The 17,521-nt window shown below is 40.2% G+C and overlaps 3 protein-coding genes across 3 annotated transcripts in view; 2 read left to right on the top strand and 1 right to left on the bottom strand.

The window, feature by feature from the left end:
* The first annotated feature begins 1,081 nt into the window (after positions 1-1,081).
* Positions 1,082-4,344, top strand: LOC140927840 (peptide methionine sulfoxide reductase-like). Its single transcript, XM_073377524.1, has 3 exons — positions 1,082-1,372; positions 2,328-2,579; positions 2,954-4,344. The coding sequence occupies exons 2-3, from the start codon at positions 2,446-2,448 to the stop codon at positions 3,171-3,173; spliced, it is 354 nt and encodes a 117-aa protein (XP_073233625.1). The 5' UTR covers positions 1,082-1,372; positions 2,328-2,445; the 3' UTR covers positions 3,174-4,344.
* A 1,038-nt stretch (positions 4,345-5,382) lies between these two features.
* Positions 5,383-10,876, top strand: LOC140927838 (biliverdin reductase A-like). The gene is made up of 5 exons (XM_073377522.1): positions 5,383-5,629; positions 6,429-6,542; positions 8,068-8,165; positions 8,677-8,971; positions 10,520-10,876. Exons 1-5 carry the CDS (start codon positions 5,499-5,501, stop codon positions 10,794-10,796), a joined length of 915 nt encoding a protein of 304 aa, XP_073233623.1. The 5' UTR covers positions 5,383-5,498; the 3' UTR covers positions 10,797-10,876.
* Positions 10,877-12,083: 1,207 nt separating this feature from the next.
* Positions 12,084-17,521, bottom strand: part of LOC140927839 (uncharacterized) — a 5,807-nt gene continuing 369 nt past the window's right edge. Inside the window, exons 2-3 of the mRNA XM_073377523.1 lie at positions 15,122-15,400; positions 12,084-13,070 (exon numbers count right to left, since the gene is read on the bottom strand). Coding sequence (XP_073233624.1) covers positions 12,913-13,070; positions 15,122-15,400 — 437 coding nt within the window. The 3' untranslated portion in view covers positions 12,084-12,912. The remainder of the gene's footprint in view (positions 13,071-15,121; positions 15,401-17,521) is intronic.

Raw genomic sequence — 17,521 nt, 5'->3', positions numbered from 1 at the left:
CCCCTTTAGGTAAATTACCCATAGCCAGTCAAGTGACTTTGGGTAACGCTGGTGAATGGCAAGGGTAAATTTTCGTTCAAGGGACGGGACCAGCTGCTGGACTCAACGATGGTTAAACGTTTGAGGCGATTACAATCGACATCAAGGCGCCCTGGTGAAAAATGATGAGAACCTCAGCCTTAGTGTTCAATGCAGGTGTGGGACCTCGGGACCGAGTTTGCGGGACCAGGTTAACTAGCAGAAAAAGATTTGCCGCTTGCATAACAAATAGAGGTGTGTGGGCGTAGATCATTATTGAGTTTACGCAAAAGGACGGCAGAAAGGAGAGGACGGCAAAACGTGCTGTAACGCTTGTGTGTGACAAACGTGACAAGGATATTACTTGTGTGCTTTGTCGTGATCTTCACTTAAAAGCTTTTCTGGTCATTTACTAAAAGATCTGTTTAAAGGACGGCGAAGTTTGACGAGACGTTTTTTCAAACAAAATTATTAACGTCACGCTTGTCACACAAGGTTTGTCGTCTTCTTTCTTCTCCCATCCTTTCAGGATGGCAGAAAGAGGAGGACGGCAAAACGCTTGTGTGTGACAAACGTGACGGGGCCATTACTTGCATGTTGTAATCTTCACTAAATGTCAATGTTTTTTGATCTTTGTACGTCCTACGCGTGACGAACCCCTAAGAACGTCTGCGTGGGAGGCTTTTCTTTGCTCTCCCGTTCTATTGTGTACGTTCACTTTTAGAGAGTTTACGCAACAGGAAGGCAAAACGCGTGAGTGTGACAAACGTGACGGGGCTATTACTTGCGTGTTTTGTCGGGAATTCCACGTTGATTTTTTTTGGGCTTAAATGCAAAATACCCTATTCTGCGTAGCCGGCTACGCAGACTAAGTGAGGAATAAATTAAAAACTGTATGCTTTGTTACACGCTGAAATGCGAAGTTTGGCGGAAGGTTTTTTTAAACAAAATTATTGTCACGCTTGTCACACAAGGTTTCTCTTGCATGGGACCTCCATTGGGACTTGGGACTTGGGACAAACTTGCGACCAGGTTACCCAGTAGAAAGAGGGAGACTGGACCAAGTTAGATCTTGCATAACAATGTTGACTAGATCCCGAGCGTTTTTCATAGCATCAATTCTGCGAACTATTCGGCCGGTTTTATTTTCCAAGACGGGAAATACACTTGAAAGCTCCGTTGAGGTAGTTAAACCTCCTTTAGAAGACATGGGTGACGGTAAAACAAAGACAGCAACTTTTGCTATGAGCTGATTTTGGTTCCCTGAGGCCCAGTTCGGATGTGCTCATGGCGTCGTCCGAACTAAGGTTGGATACACAGGCGGATCAAAGCCGTTTCCGACCTACACCAGCCTGTAAGTTTACGGAAAGGGTCGAGGGCTTAACAGAAAAATCTTTCATTTTCTTTTTTAGTTTTACTTTGTGTTTGAGGTTATATGTTCATTGTAAAATGAGAAATTTCACGTTGTACTTCGATCTTGCTTGTAAATTTCTTGATGAGACAGTTACATAAGCTTAACATCGCAATGTCATTTGTACAAGTATGTTCTCTGTAAGTGCTGAGTTTAACGGCAAAATGCATGCGATCTTTGAAGTAAGAGCCAAGTTTGGCTTGTTGTGAAAAACCTTATCTTTCGATGCTGGCCACAAAACCATCTGTAGAAGTGAATTTTTGTAGACATCGGTCAGCGAAAGGTGGATATTGTAAGCATATTTTTTGCTTTCTAAGCCTTGTATTTTCAATTTTTTTCTTCGATCAAACTGAAAACCCCTTTTGAAATGAAAAATTTTTCAGACCCTTTAGAATTTTGTAAAATGGAGGATAAAGTACGTCTACAAACCTTATAATTTGCTGAGTCAGGTTGCGTTTTTGAATATTGTTGGATGTGGTTGGGGTAGAATCATTGTGCAATTGCTGAGTCACACTTAGTCTTAAACATTCTCCCCAGCAAGGGGGAGGGGGGGGGGGGGCGACACAAGGGAAGTTTGGGTTGAGGTGTTTCACCAAGGCCTTAAAACCATGACTTGTTTTAAGACAAAAATTGTTTACTTTTCTTCGAGAAACCTTAGTTTATAACCCCTGATTCATTTCTTTTTACAACTAACATCAAGGACAAGGGTTTTTGGAAAAAATTTATTAATGCTGGGACCACAAATGTACACTGCTTATTATTCTTTTGGCCTTGAAATAACATTGTTTTTAGTTCAAGTAAACACAAACTGTAACAGTGGAGTAGATGCAACATTATAGTTTGATTATCCCAGAAATCAAGGGAATAACATTGTTTGTGTTGTTCTTTTATCTAACAGCGGGGACCATACAGAAACTGTGCAACTGGAGTATGATCCAAACCGCACAACATACAGTGATCTGTTGACACGGTTTTGGAAAGATCATGATCCTACAGCTCTACACAAAGCACAGTACATGTCAGCAATATTTTACCATGATGAAGAACAGAAGAAGCTTGCAGAACAGACACGTAATGAGCATCAGAAGACTCTAAGAAGGCCCATTGTAACCAAGATTCTTCCTGCAAAAAGATTCTATGATGCAGAAGAGTATGCCAAATATAATTTCATTTACGTTAGCTTGTCACTAAGTGAACAACCACATTGGAAAAGTGACTTCTCTTTTTAATGTGTCTCTAGAAAAGCAGTGGGGATCCCAGGGATAAGGATGAAGACTGGAAATTCTCCCCCCCTCCACCCCCCATTATATATACATATATATAAAAAACATGCAAACACACATGCACACCAGAAAGGAGCTCATTGGGGTAGAGGATTTGAAAAAGATTTTTTGAATGAAAGGGTCATATTTCTCTCCGTCTAATTTACTTTTCTAGGGAGGAAATTTATGTTTGTCACTCTTAAGACTTAAAGAGATAATATTACGTAATTATTGTTCAAATATTTTTCTTTTCTTTTCTCAGTTATCACCAAAAGTACCTGCTGCGTCAGAAACCCTCGCTGCTTAAGAGCCTTGGGTTAAACAGTGTGGAGCTAATAAATTCATCTGTAGCAGCAAGATTAAATGGCTACATGGGAGGCTATGGGTCCCTGAAAGATTTTGAAGCTGAAGTAGATGATCTAAAAATCACTGATGCACAAGCTGATATGGTGCGCAAGATCATAAGTAGCAGGCGATTCTAAATGGCGTCAAACTTGTTCTCCTCAGCATAAGGTTCTGCAACCTAAAAATACTTCTAGTTTTTCAAACCACCATGGAAAAGGCAAATTGGTTTCAGTTACAGTATCAGGAGGTTTGAAAAATTGGGGGTCAAATTACAGTGTTTGAGTGATGAAGAGAAGTTACAGGTTTTATCCAAACTTATTTGAAGAAGGATAGCTCAATGCTAATATTAAATAATAATAATAATAATAATAATAATATTATTATTATATGAAGGTCCCAGTATACTAGGTAGTTTCTCTTGCAGTGTTTACGCAAGTTCTCGCTTAGTGTGACACTCACTGGAATGAACATGTCTGGCAACACTGCAGCAATCTCAAGAAATAGTTTAAATGAATATTATTCTGTTTAGTTTGCAAGAAAAATTGCAGGGAATGTAAAGCTAGGTAACAGTAGGGTGCAACAGAAGTGCTGTTTGATGCCTCGTTGGCCTAGCATATTTTCATTGCAAGTTGTCTGATGAGCAAGCAAATTCATTTGGGTTTGGTAGGCCTGTATAACTGCTCCAGGCTAGTAATCTTCAGCAACAGAATGTTCAAAGGGAAGGCGATTATTTAATTAATTTCCGTCACACCCAACTCTTGTGTGACATGTCTCACAATGGTACTACAACATTGCAAGAAAAATATTCCCTAGTGGAATAGGATCTTGAAGTCAGTCTTTGAATCAAAATGGTTTCCTCTCTTCCTGTATTTATTCATTTTCATTCATTCATATGCAGTTCACTCTCTGCAGGCAAGTGTTATTTTTTTATCAAGCTCTGGTCCTAGTAGAGTCCAGTTTAGAGCAAGTTGCTTGTTATGTGACATGGAGATGTTATTTTGCGTAATGTTATTTATTAACTTTAGTTTCCAATATGCACTCTGATTTTGTAAAGGTAACCATAACGGGTATCAAGTTGTTTTTTGGTACTATTCTCACTGTTTATGAAGTCCTGTGGTGTAAATTAGATTCTGTGGGACTGAAAATTCTTACTGTGAGGTAGTGCTGATAGTGGTGTGATGTTGATTGTCGTCAGAGTGCATTAAAATACTGTAGTGCTTGGTCATAAAATGTTGAAGAAAAATGAGACTGTAGTAGGTCTGAAAATAAACTGAAAAACCAGATGTGGTTTCCAATGTTTTTCATTTAGATATTTTTTACGTGTAAATTTTCCGTTGATTTTTTCAAACCCGAACCACTGGACTTTGCTTGTATAAGTGGTATTATCCTTCCATGTGGGTGTCACCCATGGTTAGATTCATTCCCTTATTTATTTATTTATTTATTTATTTATTTATTGATATCCTTTTTTTTGGAACAGAAACAAGCTAACATAGGCCTTGGCCAGTGGGGGTATGAGGGTGGGGGGTGGGGGGGAGGCAGTACTCCAATATCATAGACTACACTGGTATGTGCCTCTCAGAACAGGGTGTAAAAATTACCCATTTTCTCTGTCCAGAAGAAGTAACAATACCAAAACAGGGTCTTTTTCCCCACCCATAATCCCTGAATATTCTCTATCCAGGTCTAGCATAGGTGTGTGCTCCCCTCATTATTTTCCACTTAGCTGGCCACAGGAACAGGATTCTTATAGTAGAATATCTTGTGCAGGGTCCCAAATTCATCTCTATTTGTCTGGAACAGGTCCAGAGTCTCAAAGACTCGGCAACACATCCTCATAGTTGTAAATTCAAGGGATCCCTCCCCCATGCCCAGGATGCTGTTGGTGACCAGTCCTCCAAAGTTCAAAGCACTTGACCTTTGAGAACTTCATGCAAGAAACGACTAGCCCCATAGGCGCGGTCCTTTTTTCTTAACAGCGAAAAAGTGGCCTTTCACGACTCCCAAAGAACAAGGGTCAAGAAAGAACCGGCTGATCGCAGGTTACTTAATTCTCGACATCCTGCAGTGCACGTGGTTTGTCACGCAACAGAGGATCGTTGCGCAAAATAAAGAACGCTACATTTTGAGATTTTGCACAGCTCTCGTTTCTACAGGTATGATCCGTCAATTCGACCGCACTCGTCGGTTATCTGCTGCACAGCCGTTTTTAGTGTTGTCGGCAATGTTGTCACGTTTATTGGACATATTAAATTCTGCAAGCAGAACCAGTTTTATGCCTGCGGTCAGCTTATATTAAACGCAGGCTCCGTTGAATGCGCAATTTCCGGAGCTCAGCTGTGTGAACTGATCATTAAATTTTCTTAATAATTCACCCGCTGATTTTCTGCCCAAATCTTCTTCTCGAAAGGTTATATCAAAAAGTAAACGCACGTCCCGCGAACGATAAATTTCAGTCGAACATGTCAGGAACTGACGCAAGAACCTCAGGAATCGTCGTAGTCGGCTTAGGGCGGGCAGGAAAGGCTAGAGTACGAGACTTGAAGCAGAAAGTTTTAGGAGAAAATGCCGTTCTTCGCGGAGTTATCTCAAGGTAAGCTTTCATAGTTACGTTTTGTGCGTTTTAGCGATCTAAAAGAAGGTTAACTAGACTGCGTTTTACTTTGCGTCCTTTATCAAATATTGGACCTTGAATCGATTGGGACTCCGGAGCTCCTGGAGAGATCATCAGTGGGATGTTAACGACGACATGTTTAGTGAAAGGCTCTTTTAAATACTACTGGCATGACAGATTTCCCTACTCTTTCATTTACTTAATGATGAGCTTTTGAAATTACTATCCATTTATACTTCTTACCTGGAGACTGAAAAAGGAACCCCTTTTGTGTTGAGTGTCCGAGCCATCATTGTAGGGAGTAAACCCCCACCCCCAGGGACCAGAGGACACCCTTAATTTAATGTTTTACCTCCAGAACCTAGAAGAGACAATGTGCCTTTTTGAAAGCCTAGAGGGCAAGGATGTTTCTGAACAACTATCTAAAGAATTCCAGAACCAAGAACAAATATTGTGTAGAGACATCTGTTGCCATTTGCTTGATTGCATTGACAAGTAGAATAAAAATGGATTGAAGATGTGCTTTACAAGAGGTGAAAAAATCAGTCAATCAAATGGGAGAGAATTCTGCCTTCATTTATAGGGCAGTGTATGCCAAAGGATCTGTCACAATCAATGTATAGCATTTTTTACGGATGGAGGGGATGTGGATGTGGATGGTTATGCAATTTTTTAAAATATTTTTTGGGGGGAGGAGGGGGATAAATGAGGTGCATGGTGAAATAAGCTTAATACAAAGTATGGTATTTGAGCGGATTTTTTATTTTAAACTTCCCAGGCGAAAAGTTGAAGATGATTTACCTACACTAGACTGGGATGAAGCTTTGAGTAGAGAAGACGTCAATGCTGTAATAATTTGCACAGAAAATGATACCCATGAAGAGTATGCCAGGTAAATTATACAGTGGAACCTGGATAATATGGACACCATGTCATCCATATTATCCAGGTATCCATGTCAAGCCAGGTCTCAGAAAGAATGTCATGGAGTGACACATGTTTTATCGATAGAAAGATACATGTACACACAAGCAATGACTCAGGGAAGCCAAAAGCTAAGGAAGTGAATGACTTTGTGTAATTTAAGGAGGCAGAAAACTTTATTAAAGGATTACAGTATGAGGGTTCAAGCACCAGACTGACAGACTGATAAAAATAAGTGGGGTTGACAATAGTATTATAAGAGTTTGTGATGACTCAGGACACAGAAAAATGTCCAAAGTCCATATTAGCTAGTGTCTGTATAAGTGGGTTGATTGTGGAGAAAAGATGAGCTTTTTGTGAGGACAAACAAAACTGTCCTTTATAATATAGGTGTCCTTATTAAGCGGGGGCGGGGGGGAACTCAACACAATCTTATACAGGGTGGGTTCCACTCTGAAGTCCAACGCCTTATCCTTTTACTATTTTTCACAGAAAAGGTACCTCTTTCATATACCAGCTTATGTTAGTTGTACTTTAAGTTTTATTCATATGATCATTGTATAAAATACTTTCTCTTTTAATCGTTATATGTTCTATTATTTTTGTTATTTTTATTTCTTTATTTTTTTAAGTATATTTTTATTGTAAATATTTGATACATATTTTTATTTTTTAGTTATAAGTAACAGATAAAGAGCCCCAATGTGGAAACCCTTCTATTAAACCGATTACTTACTTACTAATTATTACCTTCTATTGACAAATCATTGGCCTTTAACTGCTGTAAATGGACTGTCTTTAAAACAGAACATTTTCTCAACTTTTTCACACAGGAAAAAATAACAGATTCCCATTTTTGGATATTTTAGGGTATTTAAAGCATACCCACAAAAATCCCCAATTTGGAAGAGTGAGACAAGTCCCAATCAGGGAATTTGGTTGGGAATTACCTGGTTGGGACTTGTCTCACTTTCCCAAATTTGGGATTTTTATGGGTATTCTTTAAATAGCCTAAAATATCCAAAAATGGGAATCCGTTATTTTTTCCTGTGTCACAGCCGTAAAATGCATCTGTTGGCACATTTGGGCCTTTTTACAGACCGAAATACAGATTTCGCTACCGTTTCAAATACTCCAACTAGAGAAATCCCTACCCTTTCATATACCTAAGGGCTGCAGATAAAGGTGCCCCTTTTGGGTGGAGCCTCCCTTTTTAGGCCATTTTTGGGAATATCCCCCCTCCCCCTCACCAGGGTATTAAGCAGGTGTCTGTAGAGTGGGGTTCCACTGTAAAGCCTGCCTGCCTGGAATGCCTCTTATGATGCCCAGCTGTGGCCCAGACAGTGTTATGATGTGGTCAGCTGGGATTGATCACTGTACGGTTGCTGGTGAGAATTTCCCGTGTTTACAATTACCTACAGATGAATACTTGCAAAAAAATCAGGGATAGTCTTAAACAAATTTAACGACACCAGATAATTTTAACTTTGCAGGAAAGCACTGGAGCATGGAAAGCATGTACTGGTAGATTATCCATTATGTCTGTCAGCACAAGGTGGCAAAGATCTTTTTAACTTAGCAGAGAGTAAAGGTATGATGGAGAGAGAAGTTAAAAAGCTGACCTTCTATTAACTAGAAATATGTGTCTTGCAGAACCTCTCAAAGCGAAAGGGAAAAGGGCAACAGTATTAAACAAAAAAGACGTTGACTGGAAAATTGATATAAACTCTTGTTTCACCTTCCACATATATTTCCTTCTGCATTTTACGAGGGCCTCCCTTCTAGTTACTTCATGTTAGCTTTCTGTGCTACCCTCTTTAAATCAGTGTCATTATCATCATCATCATCATCATCATTATCATTACTATTATTAACAAAGGAGAAGGAAAGGAACAAAAGCGTAGTGTTTGACTTGAAAAGAATGTTTTGGCTCGTTTTGTTTCTTTCTCTCTGCAAAAGGACCAGAAAACAGATCAAGCTTCAATCGGTTTTTGGCAGTAGAGTCGATGTCTTATGTTTTATCTGTGGATTTAAGAATTCATTGATATTAAAAAAAAACTCCTTGTAGTCTTGAAATATTTCCTCTTTGTACGCGATTTTAGGACTGATATGCCATGTCGAGAACATAGCTCTTCTTCTTCCTGCACACCAAGACTTCAAGAAGACCATCCAAACCAAGGATCTTTCCCTCAAGGAAGGCACAGCTAGGTTGGAGGCCAGTTTTGCCTCAGAGTGGTTTAATGATATAAACCGTGCAGGGTTTCCAAGTTTCTCTGGCGTCTCAACCTTGGAATGTCTCACTGATCTGTTTGGTAGTTTGACCTTGAAGGAAGCTCACTTTGTACATGAAACAGATCGTCATGTACTCACCTGTAAACTTCTCACCTCAGAAAACAGGTGAGATTTCCACTAAGGCTCGCTACATGACAGTCTTGGATTATGGATTCCTTGCCGTCAATTCCAAATTCCGGGTTCTGGGTTCCAGTTTTTTTCTGTGGAACCTGGATTCTGGATTCCAATCTTTTTCTGTGGAACGTGGATTCTGGATTTCAATCGCTTTCTGTGGAACCTGGATTCTGGATTCCAATTTTGTTCTGTGGAACCTTGATTCTGGATTTCACAATCTTTAGTGGGATTCTGGATTCCTTGTGTTGTATCTGGATTTCAAAGCCCAGGATTCAGGATTCCACAAGCAAACCTTTCTGGGATTCAGGATCCCACAAGTAAAAATTTACCAGACTCCGGAATCCGGATTCCCTTACATGGGGTGATAAGGCCTATGAAAGGGTACTCCAGCAAGCAAGGCAGCAGGGTAGCAGGCACATCCAATCAACTTTCTGGTGGGGGTTCATGGTTTTTTTTGGCTGGGAGTTTTTGTTTGTTGTTGTTGTTGTTTTATTTTTGTTATAAAGCTGCGATCAGGTCTTGAGTTCAGAGATCATCTTGTGCTTGAGCTCAACTTTTGCGCAACTAGCATTCCCAAGATATGCTTTAACCCTATTTACCCAATTAAACTCCGCCCTTGATGAAACCCCGCAAATGGAAGCAAAATTGCCAATAAACACTGCCCTCGAAAAAATGCCCCTCCGAATTGGCGGTGTCCGGCATTCATTCAAGGTAATCTTCACCATCCAGACAATTTATGATTCAATGTCAATGAAAAGGGAGATATTGGAACTTTAAACATCTTTTTGTTTTACATACTATTTCCAAGTGATTTACTGAGGATTTTATAATAATTGGTGTTAATGAATAACTCTGTCTCCAATAAACAATAAACCCCCCAGGGGGAGGGGATTACTTCCTTATAAGAGGCTAATGGGGATGTGCCCCTGGATGGGGTCGCATTTTCACGACTGGATTGACTATAACGGGGGTGCATTTTCAATAGAGTTACTAGAATGCGGTCGTACATTTTTGGTTTTTTGGGGTAAGAAAGCTCTTCATATTTACGGTTAGCAAACGTACCAGAATGTTTGTAATGTAGGTTAAAAATTTAGTGTTCTTCATTCAATTCAAAAAATGGGTAAATTCATTTTATGATGACATTTTTAAAGGATTTTTAAGGTACATACATAAATAGAAAGTGACGAAGTTGGGATGGCGAAAATTACGTGTTTGCCCAAAAGTGACTAAGATGGGGTCTATAATTAGCCACAGAATAGACTATAATAGGTTAGGGGCTCTGAGAAGCCAGCGGCACATACCCGGCAAAAATTAACCCAAGTAATCACCCCTGGCAATAAACGCAGCATCGGATAATTTAATTAACGCCGCGGCGTTTAATCAAGTAAATGTGGTATGTCTGGTTGGAATCTGTTTAGTGCTTGAATAGTTTTCACTATGTCTTTAACTAACTATTAATTATCATACTGATAGACAATTGTTTCTTGGGATAGATTGTCTGAAGTGTAAATATGCATCAGTTGCTTTGTTTTGTTTCAGGCCATTGACATGGAAAATCGAGAGATTACGGGAATGCACAGCAAGGAAGAGGTTCCAGGAATTTATATTTGAAGATGGCACTGTTTTAACGCTACCTCCCCCCGGTCCTCGTCCTCAGCCTACCCCCGGATACAAGGGGCTATTTGCGAGAGATTTGGAATTGTTTCTAGCAAAGGTCCGGGGGGAGTGCGGTAAGGAGATCATAGCTGAGCATAAGAAACTAGTTTTAGATTGTCTGGAATTGGCTGAAGAAATAAAGAAAATGACTGGCTTCTGAACCTTTGCTGATGTAGATGTGCGAGTAACAAATACGTAGAGACTCCAGTGGATGGCTTTGTGCACTATGAAAATATCCATTGGATTAAACAGTGAGTTCAACGTAGGGCCTGATTACAAGGAGGGAGGGTAACCCTGGCACTAGGGTTACCCTTGTAAGAGGATTACCCCCAGGCCGGGGGGTTATATTTCTTCTTTTTTTAAGCGATGTATTTACAAAGCAGTAAGGGTTACCCTAACGCTAGGGTAACCCTACTTTACGTAAGTGCTAGTGTTACCCTAGTAAGAGGGTTATCCTACTTGCCTTCTAATTGCTCTGCTAGCCTGTGTAGCTGGCGGGATCAGTGATCAAGTGTGCGCTATTGTTTTTCGGCGGGGGAGCCGCGAGAAGATTGGGACCAAGCCAGCGCTCGCGAATTTCCCCAAAGGCTCCGCCGCCAAGAAAGTCTGTCCCCGTCCATAACAATTCCTCCAGCTAAGCAGGCAAAGCTCAACTTTTTAAAGCGAAACGTTTTGCGACTTGACATGAGCGCAGTTATTTCAATTGAGAATTTTAGAGTTTCACCAACTATCATTTTGAAACTAGGGCAAGTGTTCACGAAGTCTTTAATATGAATTTTTCTTTCGTATGAATAATGTTGCACTTGGCCGGGAGCCAATCGTAACTTTGCCTCATTTTAAAAGTCAAGGTTTTGGAAACTCAGAAATGACCTAATGGACCAATGGTCGCCCGGTAGATAAATGAATGTTGAAAATTGACGAATTTGTCCAAAGCTGAATGAAATAAACGCATTTACCTTTTAATAAGCACGACCACTGACACGCACTTACTTGTGACACAGGTGCGACCACCTCTCGTAAGCGATCACCTTCCTTAAGCGACCCCTTATCTAAAACATCAAACTTTTTCCCAGTCAAAGCCTTACATTTGGAACCTTACATTCGTAAACGACTACCTCCTGCATGGAAGCGACCACGATCACTTTAAGGGGATGACGGTTTTATAATTTTTCACTGTTAACCTCTTTTAAGTCACCACTTGACGCATGGTGCGATCTCTATGTTCTCTGTATGTACTGTGCTGTTTATTTACGAAGTACTTTTTACTGACAACTTGGATCTACACATATCGTAACTTACAAATTACATGCAGTAATGAACATGAAAGTAAAGTTTTTGCAATCTATTAATTCTCTTGTTATACAGTGCCGGAAACCTGCTTTGCGATCACCTCGTTTTTTACGATCAGCTCTGCGTTATGACGAACACATTTATTCAGACCAAAACGCAAAAAATATTAAACGACTTTATTATTTTGAAGACCCCGTGAATACGTCCAGGATTTTGTGACCTAACAGTGGTTGCATTAATGGGACTCCGCTGTTTTTTAAAGAGAAAATAGCAACAAACGTACTTTCGCACTCCTGAACACACTTTGTTATTTCCAGCAAGAGTTGCTCTTGGAAATCTTGCATTGCGCGCAGTCCACCGGTTTTTAAGGTATTCTGTTATCTATAAGAAGATTGGTGAATAATCTATAGCATGCGCTATAGACTCTTAGCAAGCGTTTAGCCAGACAGAATGCACATGGTTACACGCGGATCTTTCGCTTTTGTAATTGGTGTGACGTCATTCGCGTCCCAGTGGACACTCAGGGCGATCAACCGCTTTATCATCACTTAGTCACACAAATATTCTACACGCTGTTGATACTGTAACAAGGCATTTGTGGCATTATCTCCTTTCATTCGCGTGCGCGCCAGCGCTGACTACAAGAACCACGCTGGGCGGGAAGAGGCAGTGGGACAGGTAGCCTGCGAGCAAGCTCTTCATTTGGGGGATAAGTCACGAAAAGCTTGCTCGCAAGCTTGGGGCAGGGTCCGCATTATCTTGTCTTTAAAATCCAACTCTCTGATCGTTCTAAACTAGTGTTAGTTTCCTGCAGTAGAGCTTTATCGTTTAATTTGCCTAGCTTACAGTTAACTAATATTTTAAACTTATTTTCCACATGTGACTCAGCTAATACAGCATGCTATCGAGATACAAAGCTTTTTACACGTTCGCGTCGGGAAAAAAAGCCGAGCGTCTTTGATGGCGTTTCCCAGGTTGGTCGTCTTCTAGAAACCCGATGAAACCTTCAACTTTTGGACGGATTTATTCAGACGTGACACTTGGACTGCAAGGATGGTCAGAGTGATTAAAATGAGCCCGAACACGCCAAGACAAGCGACAAGGATCCATTCAGTCGTCGACAACAACTTGTCTGATGTTGGTCCTAAATTGGAAAATTGTGAGAGAATGGAAAACTAATGGATTAATTAAGGTTTCTGGGAAACTGACCACCTACCCCTCCCCTAAGCCAACATTTTGCCCCAAGTGAGAAGTAAGTGATAATGTTGGCCTAGGGGAGGGGTAGGTGGGCAGTTTTCCAGACACCTAAATTGATCCAAAAAATCTATGAAGGCCAGAAAGAGCACATACCACGACGACGAAGGCGGCCACGAAAACGTCGCTTAAAAAGTGAATTTGCGTTCTTTCAATCTCTATCGCGATTACATCAACTCATTAACTTCGTCAAAGGCAAGCGAACTCTTTTTGAGCCGAATTCCTAATAACTATATTCAAGTTCAGAAAGGTCGCTTGTTTACGTTCTCCATACAACGTGAAATTAGGCATTTTCCTTTTTCCCGTCCTAGTTGTGCAGTGACGGCAAAGAAATGTACAAAAAAGCGTAATGCAGGTGCAGAGTTGTTGTTTTGCTTATTCAAACAATTGCTTTTTTGACGTTCTCGTTGTCGTCGCCGTCGTGGCATCCTAAAGTCCCTACCACTGTCAGGAGTGCATCACTAACGGTTTGTTTCCTGATCTTGAGCTTTTCCCTCAGAATTTAGGAGCGATAGGAAGATGTGCATGTGCCCGCTCTCAATTTCGTCCCCAGGGCTTTTCCATTAGATTTCATGGAAAATACTGTGGAACGAGGCTCAAGCTTCCCATTCTAAGGCCATCGTCCTGGAAACGAGGTTGCCCGTTACCCTGGGCATACTAAAACGTTAGGACTGGAAAAAGTTCGAAAAATTAATAAGAGTCCGAAGATTTTTTCTTTTAAAACTGTTAGGATGATATCGTTTTTCGCTAAATGCTAAAAAAATAACGGCCAAATCAAGGGTCTTCAAGAGAAGCAAAGGTGGACAAAAATAAATAATTGTCGGCACAAAAATTCCGTTTTGTTTTGGCCAAGCATGTTCCTGCGGTGTGTTGCGTTTCAGCCTGAACAGACTTACATGTAGACGAGCTGCGTTCAATATATTCAACATTATTAATATTTATACCCTGCAAGCTACTGAGTCAGAAATTTCGGGAAAAAGCGTCCGAAATGGGTTACAAAAAATCGCACGACATTTTCCTTCCCGAACGTTTAGGTTTTGTGGCTCGATCAAAAGCTATCAGCCTGGCCCCGGTTGTTCAAAAGATGGATAGCGCTATCCACTGGATGAATTGCTATCCTGTGGATACTGTTAGGAAAACCAATTGCGCTATCCAGTAGATAGAGATTTTTACCTGATGGATGATGGATAGCGTTATCAACCTTTTGAAAAACTGGGATGACATCCCATCTCAATTGTAAAACCAATTTCAGACAATTCAATGTTCTAAATATAAAAGACACATGCTTAGTTTTGGCTCGAGGGACGTCTCCGCATGATCGATGAGCGAATCAACAGTGACCACAGTTCCCCCTGGCTGAGGAGGAAATCCCACATGAAACAGACGTGGATGCTCGGAAATTTAGAACACAGGACACTAATCTTGGCGTGACTCAGACTTTATTTGACCCCTAAAGGAGCCATATTCCAAAAAAAAGTGTGATGGCATTTTTGTTTTCGCATTAAGAACGCACCCGAGTCTGGTGTTCCTGTGGCATAAAGGCAGAAATTTTCGAGCTATCACGGGCGATTGCCGATTAGCTGTCCCTATCAATTTTATCAGGGGCATCTCGGCCGGGAAACTGGACTCCTTTCGACTCCATTTCGTTTCCGTAAGTGACGAACGCGGATCGCTTAGAATATCTAGTATGTATAGATATTTCTTTATGCACAAACCTAATCGATACCTTGATGGGGTAAAATATTGGCTTTATTCACGATCATTCTGGGAGACTAAAATCTGCGGCTTATACCCCTAAGGGAGACAAAGCGCATCCCCGTTACTTTCCTATGGAAGTTCCTCCCCCTCCCCCTGGGCCATGGTCAGTTCTGTAACTTCGCGCTGCATGAGGACCTTGACTTGATAGGGGAGATTGAGGTAATATTTATATACGTCCCCTACCTGATGATGTAGGTACGCTGGCGGAAGGTGTGCTATCTGTTATAGCACTGCTAGACTGATACATGTTGGAAGAAATGCTTCCTGTAATAGTCGGTTGTACAGGTGTCGGCGAAGATGCAACTTGGCTTGTTAATTGCACTGTCAATACTGGTGACTTTGACGCGAAAATGGATGATGACTGATTCTGTGATGATGGTGGTGAGGTCACAGACGACGACGGAAAAACAGATATACTTCTGGAACTGGAAATGGAAACACTGGAACTGGACATGGAAACAGCTGCACAGACAGAAAAAAGCATAAAAGACAAATATATCAAATATCATTCGATGCAAATTTTTCCTCCTTTTCATTGGCCGAGAGCCCACCACGTGACCTGCAAATAACTGCCTACAAAAAAATGGTCATGGTCGTCTCGCAGATCAATTATTTGCCGAAGCCAAACTCGCCACTGACAAATCACGAAATTTTGTTCAACCTCGTCCAATAATTGTTAATTAATTTACATCAAAGGTGGCTAGTAACGGCTTGAAGTACCATAAAGAGCACCTCTTTCATCGATAAATACCACCACGCTTTTTCAGTAGATGCAGCAAATATGATAATAGCATAAAATGTGCTCAGTCACTGGTGTAGATGTTTAAGTTACTGGGTTACCTTAGCAACGGCATAACCTGTCAAAGACGCCCTTAAAATTCAGTTTCAAGTGCTTATAACTCAAAAACGAGTTCTATGACCTCCGTTTCTTATTATCAAATTCTTGTCAACGTTTCAAGATTCAACTTTTTGAAAAACTTGTGAGGAACAGGATCAGAGCCACCTTCACTTTTCCGCTGTTTTACACTGTTAACCAATAGACCTCTTTAACTTATACGCTTTGTTTTCCCAATAGAGGTCCCAGAGAAGCTTGACCCTTTGTCTTTTTATAAATTATGCGTACGTATGCACGTGATCAACCTCGTTCCCAGGGTTCTCTCCTACCCGCCCTACGGTAGGAGAGAACCCTGGGAACGAGGTTACACGTGAGTAAGACGAAACTTGAAAGAAACAGTTCTCTGGAGTTTTATCACATGAACTGTATTGGGAAAACAAAACATAAAAGCTAAAGAGGTCTATTTTTGTTTCAATGTATCAGGCTCACTCGGTGAAAGTAAAATGACTTTTTATCAGTTTTATGCATGCACCGTGCAGAACAGCATATATACATATTTATCAGTTTTTCCGATCCCTGACAAGGCTATATACTCCTTACTTTTCAATACTTCAATATACAATCCGTGTCAAATAAAGCAATTTCTTTATTCTAACATAGATAAATATTTAGAAATATTTAAAATCTAAGATTTACAATCTAAGTGATATCAAATGGGTACTAGGATTCTAGAACTGAAAAATGAAAGACTGACATTGATAACTGCTGTATGTGTGTAAGCTTCTTAGCTGAACTGGTATTCTAGGATTTTATCTTTTAACTTATCCTTGAATGTTCTCAGAGATAACTTCTATAGGTAGATTGTCCATGTTGCTCCATAGTTTCACTGCTCTGTATCTTTTCTGTCCAGACCTTTAATTTTTTTTTAAAATTGTATTGCGGGATATTGAGTGAATCTTTGATCCTTGCGTTACCATCGTGCGTTGCCGTGCGTGACCAAGAGCATTAATTAAAGTAGAGCATATTCATTTCGCTTCGGGGTTTACATGTAGCGTAAGATTTCATCCACCGGTCTTACATATATTTAATCAACTAAATAACATTATATCCCTGTTCAGACTAGTCTGGCCCCTGTAAGGTCCGCAGCTAGTTTCATAACTAACATTGCAGCTTTTGCTTCCGCGATTGTCAATCCAAATTCGATCATAATATATTATAAGGAAATGAATTATAATGCCCGGACAATTGTTTTCATATACAAACCAGGATGAGAACATCGAGAAAATAAGTGTGTACATAATGTTTAATATTAATTAAAATCACGCTAAGTGTTAAGTTACTTTTGCGCTGCAATTGAGACAAACACATATTAAACGTACAATAGTTTGTTAGTTAAAAGTAACGTAATAAAAATTTATTTCAATCTTAGAAAAAACGGCTGCACTTTGTTTTCCCGTGTCCGCAGGCTATAGTGCAAACATTACAAAGAAAGCTATGTTTATCGGAACTATGTATAGAACTATGTATAGATAGTGTGTAATAATATTAATTGATTAAACTACCGTCAATTTCCAGGGAACATTTAATTCTTCTTTCTGTCAATTTTGCATTATGTAACTGAATTCGACCAAGGAAACGACAGATGAAGAGATGATTTATGTGAGGAATTTTTCTGTACTGACTGCTTGTGTCTCATCGAATTACACCCGGAAATAGCTTAATTTAAGACGTCGCACACAAATTTATGA

This window comes from Porites lutea, chromosome 2 (genome assembly GCF_958299795.1).
Source record: "Porites lutea chromosome 2, jaPorLute2.1, whole genome shotgun sequence".
NCBI classification, from domain to species: domain Eukaryota; kingdom Metazoa; phylum Cnidaria; class Anthozoa; order Scleractinia; family Poritidae; genus Porites; species Porites lutea.
Note: the sequence above shows the minus strand (reverse complement) of the source record. Positions and strands in the feature narration are given on the sequence as shown.